This window comes from Clupea harengus, chromosome 7 (genome assembly GCF_900700415.2).
Source record: "Clupea harengus chromosome 7, Ch_v2.0.2, whole genome shotgun sequence".
Taxonomy (NCBI): Eukaryota; Metazoa; Chordata; class Actinopteri; order Clupeiformes; family Clupeidae; genus Clupea; species Clupea harengus.
This window is the reverse complement of record NC_045158.1, coordinates 18842629-18856200: the sequence shown is the minus strand read 5'-3', so window position 1 is coordinate 18856200 and position 13572 is coordinate 18842629. Positions and strand designations below refer to the sequence as shown.

At 44.9% G+C, this 13572-nt stretch overlaps 1 protein-coding gene across 1 annotated transcript in view; it reads left to right on the top strand.

The window, feature by feature from the left end:
- Nucleotides 1-10414: 10414 nt before the first annotated feature.
- The window catches only part of srrm4 (serine/arginine repetitive matrix 4), a 52900-nt gene continuing 49742 nt past the window's right edge, over nt 10415-13572 (top strand). The window contains exon 1 of the mRNA XM_031570750.2: nt 10415-11205. Within this exon, the coding sequence (XP_031426610.1) occupies nt 10952-11205 (254 nt within the window). The 5' untranslated portion in view covers nt 10415-10951. The remainder of the gene's footprint in view (nt 11206-13572) is intronic.

The window sequence follows — 13572 nt, the reverse complement described above, 5'->3', positions numbered from 1 at the left end:
TCAGGCTGCCCAGCTATCAAACTTAGTGATGTGTGTTTTGTTCTCAACAGTTTTGACCACTTTGTTTCCCAAAACAGAATCATGTGGAAATTCAATTATGTAAACAAGGTTCTGTCAAGAAATAGTGTCATTTGCATAAATAAATAACTTTTAAACATTAATCATGTTTTTTTGTTATGGTCTTTTTGAGTTCAGACAGTCCTTTGAGTCGTTCATCAGTCTTTACTCAATGTTACAGTCTCTTCTGTCGTCCAATCTCAGGTGGCTTCATCAGTCTTTACTCAATGTTACAGTCTCTTCTGTCGTCCAATCTCAGGTGGCTTCATCAGTCTTTACTCAATGTTACAGTCTCTTCTGTCGTCCAATCTCAGGTGGCTTTAGTGCTTGTAATGAAAGGGAAAAGTGTGAGCCACTGGGACGCCTGCAACATTGCTTTTTTGTTTTTCTGTGGGCTGTCATGGCTTGCAATTACATACATACAGTAAGGAAATGGGAGTCTGAAACGTCAAGGAAATCAACAGAGGATGAAGGGACTGCAGATGGAAGGGGAGATGCAGGGACTGCAGAAGGAAATCAGATAGTAGCTAAATCTGGTACAAAGCATCTTTCCTCTTTTTTGGGATAAATGTATTTTGTACACAATCCCTGATATAAATACATGTAATTATATATTAATATATAAATATCTAGCTTTAAAGCTCTTTCCTCACTCTCTCTCATTTCAGAAGAGTTAGTTAGAAATACTCTTCGGCTTACGGTGTTTGCTATTAAACATCTTATATAACTTGCAGTGCAAAACAATTCCTCGTATACCCCTCTGTACAGACATTTTGATTGAAATGACTTGGATATTTTCCCCCTCCTGCCTGCCGTGTGTTTCTTTTAGAGTAAATAACACTGAATCTCTTGTCATGTTGACTGTTTGAATTAAGCAAAACCTGACACAATTGGACAGTTTCACTGGATTCCTGTTTCATCCTCTGACAGGAGTAAAGGATGGTTTCTATGGCGATATGCAAGCAGAAGTAGACAGCTAGGCTGGTGACGGGGCTAATCTTTATTTTATCTCTGTACCTCGAAGGAAGGGAAGAAAAGGGCTCACACTCACACAAGATCTAATTATCCCAAGACTGCATGGGCCGCTTTTACCTAAAGATTCTGCTGCAGCAAATATGTTGGAATGTCTCTGCCGCCTCCTCAATTACTTGTTTGGTGAACCTGAATAAATAAGGAGATGGCAATTACGATTGTTGCTGGATTTGTCTGTCTCATTGAGCATAGCTTTAAATATTTCACATCTGGTTAAGGATATGTCGGTGAAATTGGTACCAGCCTCACATGGGAGTACCAGACTATGTAGGTAACTTACCCTGTGAGCAGGAGCCGGGTGAATGTGGGTGCAATTGTGTGTAAATTGTGATACCGTCTTTGCGAGGGCCACCAAGACACACTGGTGCTGTCCTTGCAACAGCAACAATATGTTGGTAATCTCACCCGATTGGACAGGCATCAACCATTCAACACAAAGGCAGATCAATTAAATTGAACACCTAGGGGGCGCCACACAAAGTGTAGTGTCCTCCACGTGGTCAAAATAATGATAATCCACAAATCAGTCTCGTTAAATATATCAGTCTCATAAAATATATTATACTATCAATTTGGAACTCTGATTAATAATTAAATGAATAACTACAACCAAAGTTACCTTACTAATAGTATGGTTGAAGGTCATTAGAATTCTGAATAGAAGAGGTTGGCAACGTCCATTCTTGTGCAACATTAAATAAACCAGCGTATATAAATCAAAGTATTTATTCACACAATGATACGAAAATAACACACAATATGTAATCTAGCTAAATGTAACTAACCAATGAATTGAAGGAATGGGTGTATGTGTAATCGAGAGGGAGTGTGTGTGTGAGCTTGTGAGCTCGGGGTTGCGCTGTTAGGAGCGCGCCAGAAAGAATGTGTGTGTGTGTTCCTTTGTCTGATCACCGTAGTTCCGCGTGCATGTGTGTGCACGCACGCGAACATACATGTGATGTGAACAAGGACGAGCCTATATGCAGCGCGAAGTTCGAGTATTCTCTTCGCGTGTGAGGCTATGTGAAGGCCAATGTATGTGTAATCGTGCGCGATTAAGATGCCATGTTAGGAAAGAGGGAAATGGTTAGTGATGCATGCAAGACCCGATGTGTCTGAGAAGCAATCCTAACGATAACCCTTAGATGGTGTGGCGAAGCCAACTACCAGCTAACAATGAACATATATATAAACAGTTACGTTCAGTAAACAAAACATATGAAACACATGAACAATGGCATGTAAACAGTCTTATGCTTAGCCAGGTTGTGAATAGCTAGGATAGCTAAATGCCCAGTTAATGTCAGAGTTACCAGTCCTTTGGGAAAAGCTGGTCCGACGTGGATGAGGCAGAAAAGAGATGATGCCGTCCGTAAATGGAGAAAGTTGTCCTTGCTGTGATGTCTGTGTCCCTGCAGTTTAGATCGGAGGATTTGATCGCTCAGAACGTTGCAGTCTGCCTTTTGTTCCCGTTGTGTGGAGTTAGCTAGCAGGTCTGTTGTTAGCTGCTTTCGCTAAACTTACTGCGTCTCACTGAGCAGTTCGTTGACAGAGATCTTAGGCGTGTGTCGGCCGTAAGACGTGAGAACAAAGAGAGTAGTTCTTCACCGTGTGACGGTGTGCTCCAAGCGGTGTTGGAGATGAGGAGAGGTCAAGACGGTGCGCCTGGCTGGAAGGCCAGCGGAGAGAAAGAGAGGTCTTGGCCAGGTGGGCGCCGACAGAGAGAGGAGTCACATCTGGGGAGATGCGGCTATTATCCACGCTCAGGTGGGCGTGGTTAAGAAAAAGCATCAGGTTACATTTTTATGACAGGTAAAACCTGACGTAGTTTCCGGGGGAACCCATAGACAAGTTACTGATTAAAGTCAACCACAATGGACGAATTCCAGTGTACCTACAGATAGAATAAATCGGGATTTCACTAAATAAAATGGCACTGATGTGCTGCACACAAACAAACTTGTACCAATGCCATATAGACATGGTACAGTATAGGTGGTAGGTGGATGAGCTTGCATTCATTTGACCCCTTTATTTGAGCTCTGGACAGCAGTATGTTATAGAAAGGATAAGTAACACCTGTAAGCCTGAGTTTCAATAACCAACTGTATCATAACCACGACCATAATCTGTCCCTGACCATACCCTGGGCCTGACTATAACCCTGGAGCTGATTGTATTCCTCGTTGTTAAAAGAATGGCAACAGGTTATTGACTGTCTATGATGGCCACTGGACTAATCAGTCTAATCAGTTTTATTTGTCCAAAATGCAACTCTAAAAGCAACCCAATAACTTTCACTTTTCTTTCGAAGTTTGTTTGAGTTATAATCTATAAAAAAAACCTTTGCACTGAAACCCCTGTGACAAAAAAACTAAAAGCAGCAGTTATCCTCGCATAAATCTTCAAAGTCTTCAGGCTTTTTGTGCTTCAACAAAACTGTGGGGGCTGCCGTTTGAGTTCCTATCTTCCATAGAGGAGCTGCTAAACATGGACAGAAACTTCCCCTCCTTCAGCTCCTGTCCTTAGCTGAAGGTTATTTAGTGATGTGAGGCATTGGTGCTTTTTTCCCTTTACAGTTCATTATTTTTGTAAGTGATTATTGACTGTTAATCACTTCAAATGTTTCTCTCTAATGTAGGCCTACAATGAATAGACGTTTAGCAGCTGGATTTAGGCTGAGTAGCAATTTTCCTCGGCTGTGTTAAGCAAAATGAATCGACAGACGTATTACTTTCATTTACATGAAAGCTATGTTTACTTATTTGTCTGTAGATCTAATGCCTGTATCTCATAAAGCACCGTGACAGAGAAGTATGTGGTGGTTTCTAGGTTTAATGTCAAATAATCCTTTTTTTATGTTTGCATGGAAAACAAGGACATTTCTAAGTGACCACAAACGTTTGAATGGTAGTGTAACTACGCCATACCTTGTTGTTGCCATTGGGTCACAAAATGTCATGACCAGTGTCCAGTGACACTACAGTTCCTTACAGCTTTAAAGATATTTCATGCTGTTGTCACCTGCAGGGTAAGCCCAGCAATTAAACTGCCACTAAAGACCCCAATAGCCGAACACCACCACACAACAAGGCAAGTCATTTGCAATTATACCTTTGTAAATAAAAGTTATAAATAGTCAATGGGGAAAAAGGTCCTGCAATAAAAAGTCCAATGAATGCCCAGCGGCAACAAATCAAGCAGCCAGCACCCCTGTTCCGCATGTAAGCAGCAGCCAGCACCCCCGTTCCGTGTGTAAGCAGCAGCCAGCACCCCCGTTCCGTGTGTAAACAGCAGCTCTTTTGCCCCGCTGTTGTCTTTATGTTTCCTTTTAATGTTCCTTCTGCTCTTATTTATGTAAACTACATTGAATTGCCTCTGTGTATGAAATGTGCTATAAGCCACACACGTTTTTGGGATGTGGCGACTGGAGTTAGTGGTGAAGTCAGGAAGTCAGGAACGGTGCAGGAAAATTACTAATTAATTATTGCAATTGCTAGGCCCAATTACTAGGCACCAAAACACTAGGCACCAAAACTTCACGCGTCTAGATGCAGTTTTCACTTAACCTCACAGCAGGTAAGTGTTCTTTTTCTTTGTCATGCCTTTCACAGCCTCATTCATGCTTGTTCAAACTTCTCAATTCCAAAGCTTCTTCTCATGCTTGGAATGAACACCCTTTACATAGTACTGCCACTTGGGCTTAATTGGTCCAATCAACCTAATTGGATCCAACCATTGTAGTAGTGGGGGAGTCCAAGTCTCTCCCCCGCTCTTGCAGGGCACCATGAGTCAGACTCATTTCAGTGCAACGGTGAGAAGGGGGGATTTCACCTTCTCACAGCCATGCCTGTAAGTGGAAGTCAGAAATGCCTGGTCCGGCTCCCTGCAGTCCACCCAGTGCGTCCCCTCACTCTGTAATGATCGTCAGCCTCCAGTCAGCACCACGGAACACATCGGTCTCCAACTGCAAAGACTGAAAAAAAGGCATCAATTAAAAACGTACACTCACTCTTAAACCAAGTGTTAGATATGGATCTGCTGTGCTGTAGCTGTGCTGTGCTGTAGCTCTATTGTAGCTCTGCTGTGCTGTAGCTCTATTGTAGCTCTATTGTAGCTCTGCTGTAGCTATATTGTAGATCTATTGTGGCTCTATTGTAGCTCTATTGTAGCTCTATTGTAGCTCTGCTGTGCTGTAGCTCTATTGTAGCTCTGCTATGTTGTGATTTATTGTAGCTCTGCTGTGCTGTAGCTCTATTATAGCTCTATTGTAGCTCTGCTGTGCTGTAGCTCTGCTGTGCTGTAGCTCCATTGTAGTTCTATTGTAGCTCTATTGTAGTTCTGCTGTGCTGTAGCTCTATTGTAGCTCTGCTGTGTTGTAGCTCTATTGTAACTATATTGTAGCTCTGCTGTGCTGTAGCTCTATTGTAGCTCTATTGTAGTTCTGCTGTGCTGTAGCTCTATTGTAGTTCTGCTGTGCTGTAGCTCTATTGTAGCTCTGCTGTGTTGTAGCTCTGCTGTGCTGTAGCTCTATTGTAGCTCTGCTGTGTTGTAGCTCTATTGTAGCTCTGCTGTGCTGTAGCTCTATTGTAGTTCTGCTGTGTTGTAGCACTGCTGTGCTGTAGCTCTATTGTAGTTCTGCTGTGCTGTAGCTCTATTGTAGCTCTGCTGTGTTGTAGCTCTATTGTAACTATATTGTAGCTATGCTGTGCTGTAGCTCTATTGTAGCTCTATTGTATCTCTGCTGTGCTGTAGATCTATTGTAGTTCTGCTGTGCTGTAGAGTTTTATTAGAGACAGAGCTTGATTAGAGATAGAGCCTGATTAGAGATAGAGTTTGATTAGAGATAGAGCCTGATTAAAGTTTGAGTTTGATTAGAGACAGAGCCTGATTAGACATAGAGTTTGATTAGAGATAGAGCCTGATTAAAGTTTGAGTTTGATTAGAGATAGAGTTGGATTAGAGATAGTGTGTGATTAGAGATTGAGTTTGATTAGAGACAGAGCCTGATTAGAGATAGAGTTTGATTAGAGATAGAGTTTGATTAGAAATAGTGTTTGATTAGAGATATAGTTTGATTATAGACAGAGCCTGATTAGAAATAGTGTTTGATTATAGATAGATTTGATTAAACTTCTCAGAGGCACCATAACCTTGGGAGTGGTGGGGTTTGGTTCAGCTCTGCCCGCACCCATTCGGCTGGCACAATTTCTTCATCACCGCCGACTGGATAGCACCTCCACGGTCTGACAGGATTCTTTCCCGATAACCCACCGTTTGAATCACTACACTGTACAAGGCCTTGGCTGTGTTAGGCATCGACTGGTCCTTTGTTGGCACAAAAGCATACTTACAACAAAAGTCTATAAGTCTATTATGAGTAATATGGATGAGAAAGGGTCTCCCTGTCTCCCATAGTCAATGCCAGCTACTTGAAAGAGATAGGATGTGGGTGTCACGGGGTGACTACATTCAGTGGGGGAGGAACCACACGCCTGGGAATTGGGTCCCCAGGTGAACACTAACAGCACAACACCCTGCACCTAGAAATCAACAACAGCCCAGGTGTAGCCTATTAATTGCTGTATCAAGCAAACTAGCTGCAGCTGTAAAGCAGAGAAGAACCCAGCTAGGCATTGGCTAACGGCAGGAGTGGAGTGTTTTATACACAGGTTACCATCAGTATGCAGGAGGAGAGAAAGACAAGGCAAGAGAAGGCCAGGCAAGGCAAAGCAGAATCTGGAAGAAGCAAGAAGCAGGGAGTAGAAGGAGCCGGAGAGGTTGGGATCTGAACGGGGTATGGCCCCCAGTCCCAGACGACCAACGAAGGTCGGACAGTCAGACAGACAGACAGACAGACAGACAGACAGACAGACAGACAGACAGACAGACAGACAGACAGACAGACAGACAGACAGACAGACAGACAGACAGACAGACAGACAGACAGGCCACTGGACGGAGCTCACGGAACGCGGCATATTGCCGGAGCTGGACATCGTGAATCTTCCCCAGTCGGAAACCGGCATTTTGCCGGAGCTGGGCCTCGCGAACTCTCCCTGTGAAGCTAAGTAACCTACTGCCTTGTCACCTAGAGACTGTACATTGCAGGGTAGCCGTCAGCTAACGCCCCCCCCCTACGCTGTACCTACTTTGTTCCCTGATTTGCCTCCTTGCACACATTGTTGTCCTACTCAGCTAAATCGTGGAGATAACTGCCTGGACTGTTCGTCAAGTTGGTCACGTGAGTCCACTGTGTGTGCCATTGTTGCCGTGACGTTGTCTGAAGTGAGTGACACCACTAAAATACGTTGTTTGAAGTGACACCTTAGTTACACTGTTGAAAGGACGTTGTGTGCTGTGAAGTGTACACTGAGTTTTGCATTGAAGTGTCTTAACTGTTCTTAGTATGAACTCCTATTACAGTTCCGGGTGGCTGACTGTACGTAACCTGTGTAGGCGACATTAGTGCCCTGTCCATGTGAGGGTGCAGAGCACGCCTTATCTTTGGCCTTCCACTCACTAGTCCCCCACAGCCCAGGATCCCCTGCTGGAGGAGGCGAGTAACGACGTCACCAACTGCCCCAGACCCCCTGCAGGAGGCACTGAGAACCACCGCCTTGCCACGGACTAGGCCCTCACTACCCCATCCCCCGGCCCTCTCTTCACCACCATTAGAGACTCCTCTTTTTAAATGATTTAATAAAACCAAAACCTTTTTAAACCTGTTTCTTTGAGTCCAGACATCTCTTTGGGGTGGGGATACGGTTTGACAATCTAGAGTAAGTGGAGGCCCCAGCGCCCCCACCTGTGACATGGACGTGGGGTCTAATGGGGCTCTCACCTCAGGCCACTTCAGTGCTTATGTATCCCCTATCCATGTTTGTCATGATGGATCTACATATTGACAGTATACAGTACACTAAAGGATAAAGACAATGGTTTATGACATGAGATTGTCACCATGATGTAGCCATAATAAGCCTGCATCTCTGTTTCATTCTCCTCTTCTTTTCCCCCAGAGAGTTAGCAATGGACTCCTGATGAGGATTATTGTTTCATGTTTCGAGCTTATTTAGAATATTCATGCAAAATTGTTCTTCACTGGTGTTAGACATTGTTAAAAATTCTTTGTAGATGTGAGTTGACAATTAAAAGCCTTTGAAGTGACATACAAATGTCAATTACACAGGATTTGCTGACAGTCTATGTTGACAGTTATAATGGTTCTCTTGAGGCTTTTAGGAACACAACAATATCTACCACAAGCTCGCAGACCACAGCATCGTTGCAATTGTTTTCCTTGAGACAAGCCACTGTGTTTTGTATCATTTTTGCATTTAACTTCCAAAAGGCATTTTTTTAACGTGCACAATCCCTACATTTCACAGCCCCCTCAAGGGAATAACCTGTTCCAAGTGTGTTTTTTGGGAAACAGATTTTAATACATGCAAATGTTTAATATTCCCAGGCAACATTCCAAACATATTTTCAGTTTTGTTGAATACGTTCTGTGTCGGCATTTGGCTTAATTCAAGTGTACTTAAAGCCCATCTTTATTCAGAGCACACTGACGAGCCACCCACTTATCATTAAGCGCGGGATGTTGTTACACATTAAGTTTGGTGTTAGTGGCTGGAATATGCATAATTAATCAGCTGAGTTGCTGGCTTCACGGACTGTCTGCATACCTATTAGTTCGGGAAATGAGATTGTGATCCCCGATGTCTTAGCAGTGCGAAGTTCCCGGTGTTATCAGACTACTTGACAGGTTTTCTCTCTTATGAGATGAATAAATAGACCATCCACTTGCCTAGTCAAAACAGTCCTTAGTGTTCCACAAAGGTAGCACCTACAAACCCGATTTTACAGTCATTTCATATTTAAACCTTAGGTTCTGTTCAAACTGGACATAACACTTCTAAGATCTGGTTCGTTTACTCATGAAAATATGAACCACATGCTTCAAAATCAGTGTTCCTACACTTACATATCACAAGTGGAATTATTCTGGATATTCAATAGGGACTCTACTCACTCCCGTCCTGTTAAGTAAGGGCAGTGTTTGGCATGTGAATCACAGAAATGCAGACACGAGTGTTGTTTGTTTCCAAATGCACATCTACCCCCCGTGTCCTTGTCTATCAACTCAGGCTGAGTTTTTGGCGTGGTGTTGAAGCACAGCTGGGCTTTGGCTGTACGTGATAAGTGTGTCACTGGTATCCTGGCTGGACGCTTGAAGAGGAAGCGCTTTGCCCCCAGGGGTCTGGAAGGGGGGGGGGAGTAGAATGTGTGTCAGGCTCGTGCACCATGCACCACCTGCTCTTCTCCAGCTCCTGGCCTTTGTTATGCAGATGCAGTGACCACTGGCTCAGGGATTTGTCCACTACTCAGAGAGAGAGAGAGAGAGAGAGAGAAAGAGAGAGAGAGAGAGATGTAGAGTCAGAACCAGTGACTGATAGAGCAGGAGAGAGAGACAGGCATGGAGGGTAGAGGGTGAGAGAGGGAGCGTGACAGCCAGTGACAACAAGATAGGTACACAGTGTAGTGAGACAAAGACAGAGATATACTGAGAGAAACTGAAAGAGAAAGAGACAGAGAGAGAGAGAGAGTGGAGTTCGAGAGAGAGAGTGTGTGTGTGTGTGTGTGTGTGTGTGTGTGTGTGTGTGTGTGTGTGTGTGTGAGAGAGAGAGAGAGAGAGAGAGAGAGAGAGAGAGAGAGAGAGAGATGTAACACTGTTGAAAAAAACCCAGCTGAAAAGGTGTGAAAAATGTGACCAGTTAAACCATCAACAATCATGCTACTTAAGCTAGTCAAAATAGCTGGTCAAGCTGTTTTTGTTATCAACAGGGTGTGAGATAGAGAGAGAGAAAGACAGAGTGTAGGGATGAGAGAGAGAGAGAGAGAGAGAGAGAGAGAGAGAGAGAGAGAGAGAGAGAGAGTGGCTGGGTGAACAACAGAAAGTGTCCTCCCCTCTGTGACCTGGCCCCAGTGTCTCAGCGTCAACGGCTGGGCAAGACAAAACAAGCCCCCATCAACCCAGCTTTTCACTTCGCTGTCATACACACAATCTCTTACACACACATGCACGTGCTCCCACCCATAACACACACACACACACACACAGACGCACGCACGTTCACAGAAGCTTGTGTCCTTCACTTTTTACGCCTCACCCTACACCACATCTGACTTGCCGGAGATGAAGACGAGAGGAGAGGAGAGAAGAGAAGAGAAGAGAAGGGAAGGGAGGAGGAGGGAATGCTTCTGTGTTCAAACTGAGGAGAAAGAGAAAGAGAGGGAGGGAGGGAGGGAGGGAGGGAGGAAGGGGGGAAGGCAGCCACCTCACTGAATGGGGAGGGCAAAGCCGACCTCCTTGTGAGCAAATAAAAAGCAGCTGCACGCTGAACGCCGCTGCCACACTCAGCATGTCCACGCAGGAGAAGACACTGGCTGCCGAGACAGACACAGACACAGACACAGAGCCTCTGGGACAAACGTACTGAGGAGAAAAAAAACAAAGACAGACAGAGCACAGGGAGAAACAAAGATCAAGGAGAAAAGGAAGAAGAAAGGACCCTTCTCTCCCCTGACCACGGACACATCTCTATCCATCTCTCTCTCTCTCTCTCTCACTCTCTCACTCTCTCTCACACACACACACAGACACTCGCACACTCTTTTGCTCTCCTGCTCCTTCTTTTTTCCGCCGGGTTTTCAGAACTTGGACAGCTCCCGGCACATGTGCCTGTGTGTGGAAGCTCGTAGCGGTCGCCTCGCTTAAAGAAACAGAGAGCGAGGGGGACAGAGAGACTCCACGGACTCTACCAGAGGACACCTCTTTATACTCCTTTCTCTGCTCATGTCCGTCTCCCACTTTGAGACTAGCAGGGGAAATCAGCGACAGCAGCAGCAGCAGAAGTCTGTCAGCTCCTTTGTGACCCCCCCATATCACCCCACCCCACCCCCCCAGAGTGGAGGCACCATGGCAAGCATTAGAGAGCAGGAGAGGCAGCTCTTCGAGAAGTTCTGGGAGGGGACCTTTAAAGCCGTCGCCATGCCACGACCCGAGAGTATCATCATGGCCAGCATCACCGCTGGAAGGACCTTGACAAAGTGAGTCTCTTTCTGTTCTTATTTTGCTTCAGCCCTCTTTCGAAGCAGGGGCTCCATACATGCCATGATTGGGTTTACTTCTGAGCACACAGGTGGTTTCAGCGGCAGCTTGTGTGTTGTGTGTCACGTATCACGTATCTTTCATATGGAAACTCTCATGCTGTAGGAGACCCCTAAAGATCACTGACTCCATACTTTATACGATTCATTAAGATCATTTTGATTATTTTCTGAACCCTGGTGTCCCTGTCAACCAATGTGGATATTGTCAGAAATATTGATATTCATACAGAATTTGTAGGGCAATGAACACAAGGCAAAAATAACGTGTATGTGACTGTAATTGTCATTTTTTCATTATAGATTTACTTCGGCTGCCTCTCAGCTGCATTTTTAAGTATCCATTTAACACTTGATGGGACTACTCATATGTAGGCTGTTCTTAAGATCCATATTAACAAACACTCAGAAGCCTTGAAGACTTTGACATGCATTGTTATGCTCTGGGCACAGAGCGTGATGTATTTTAGATGGGTTTGAGGAGAGAAGTGTCACAAAGAGTTACTGAGCACTAGAGTCTTAGTGAGCCACCTGGGACCCAGGGACATTTCCAGCACCTTCCGAATGCAATCTTCCCCAAACCCCAAGGTCCAGGAGGATGCCCATTACAGTGTGTTAAGGCTGGTGGTGTTGTATAGTGCAGTCATTTCAGAGCTCTACATCTCAAAGGTTACGTGCTGTCAATAGCTCCAAGCGATGGCAGGCAATAGGAGGAGAAGAGAGAAAAAGAAGTAGAAGAAGAATAAAAAAAGAAGAATCAAAAAAAGAAGGAATGGAAAAATCATCCCTGAGTAGTGATTCACTCACTCCCCCCTGCCACTGTGTGTTTATCGCCCACCCCGTCCCCTCATCTCCAGACAAATCCCTCCCTGAACGCTCCTGTAATGAACACTTAACACACTCTGACAACTAGATGTCCTATCAGCTCCACGCCATCCCCTGTCTGGCACAGCACACACATGAGCACAGGCGTCCAGGAGCGAGGAGTGAGGACAGCTCAACTTGGCTTGGTTTGGCTTGGCTCGGCCCGGTTTTTAAAAAAAAACAGAAGGAAAAAAAGAAAAAAAAAACACACCCTGGCTGACTTTGATGTTGTCACATCCTGTCATCATTACCTCAATGTTGCCATTCTTACCAAAAACATTATCTTGCCCCAGGCATGAAAACCCCAGCCTCTTGTTGTGCTATTTCCAAACGAGAACAACGCGAGGGCCCGATGAAATATGATTTATTCCCCATTTGATTCGTCTTGATATTTCTCTCTGAGTCAGTGCATCGCTCAGGATTAGTGCAAGGCACAGCCAAACGAGATTAATAATGAATCTATTCATTATCTCTGTAATATTCCTGTCTTGTTTCAGAGTGTGAAGCTCACCATAAGCGTAATGTAATGAACTTGACAATGGCACTGCGGCTAGCGTTATACAGAGCCGGAGTCTATAAGTGCCATCTGCTTCATTGGTGGTTGTTTTGATCCCTAATTTTCTGTTCTGTGTTGCCACAAGTGTTTGTGGGGTGCTCAGTGACAACATGAGACAACACACACACACACTTGTGTGCACCACTGTCTCCCTCCCTTTGAGCCGAGTTGAGGCACAAAGTCCATATTCATGAGGCTGTCTTGCCCTGCGGGAACAGATGACACTGATGTTGGTCTTAGCATCAAGGGAAAATGATAGAAGCAATTACAGGAATGGCACTAATTCAGCCACTTCATCCACCCCAACATTCATTCCACATCTCTGCTCATGATTTAGGCAGAATTTTGGAGACGATGAGGCAAGAAAAAAACATGACTTCTTTGGTTGCATCGAGAGGTGAAATGTTCTCACGATTGAGGTAGACAGGAAAATGATGTGTATGAAATTCACAGTGCCAAGCTGAGGAGATCCAGCCTGTTGCTCCAAAGCAAGTCTCAGGCTGAACATTACATGCATTTTAGTTCACAGAGGCACTCAACTAACAGACTCAGAGATCATAGTTGTGAAATGGCATAGTGGTAGTTGTTGCTGTTTGACGACAAAGAGGGGCACACAGAGAATACTCTGAGAGAATCTCCCAAACACCCCTGCTTAAGTCCCACCCAAACACCCCTCGTTTCACTCCACCCTCCCCTAGTAATGGAGGGGGACCTCCTGTGGTTTGGCTCGGATGCCATCAGAACCAGAGCTGCCAACTGCCACCGGGTTCAGTGTCCTTTTCAGTCCCATTCTCAGCCCTTGTTATTGTTTCAATGCTTTATTCCTGCTCTTTGTCATCATCCCCCCCCCCCTCTGTTGCTTCTGCCACACTGGCCTGAGGAGGACC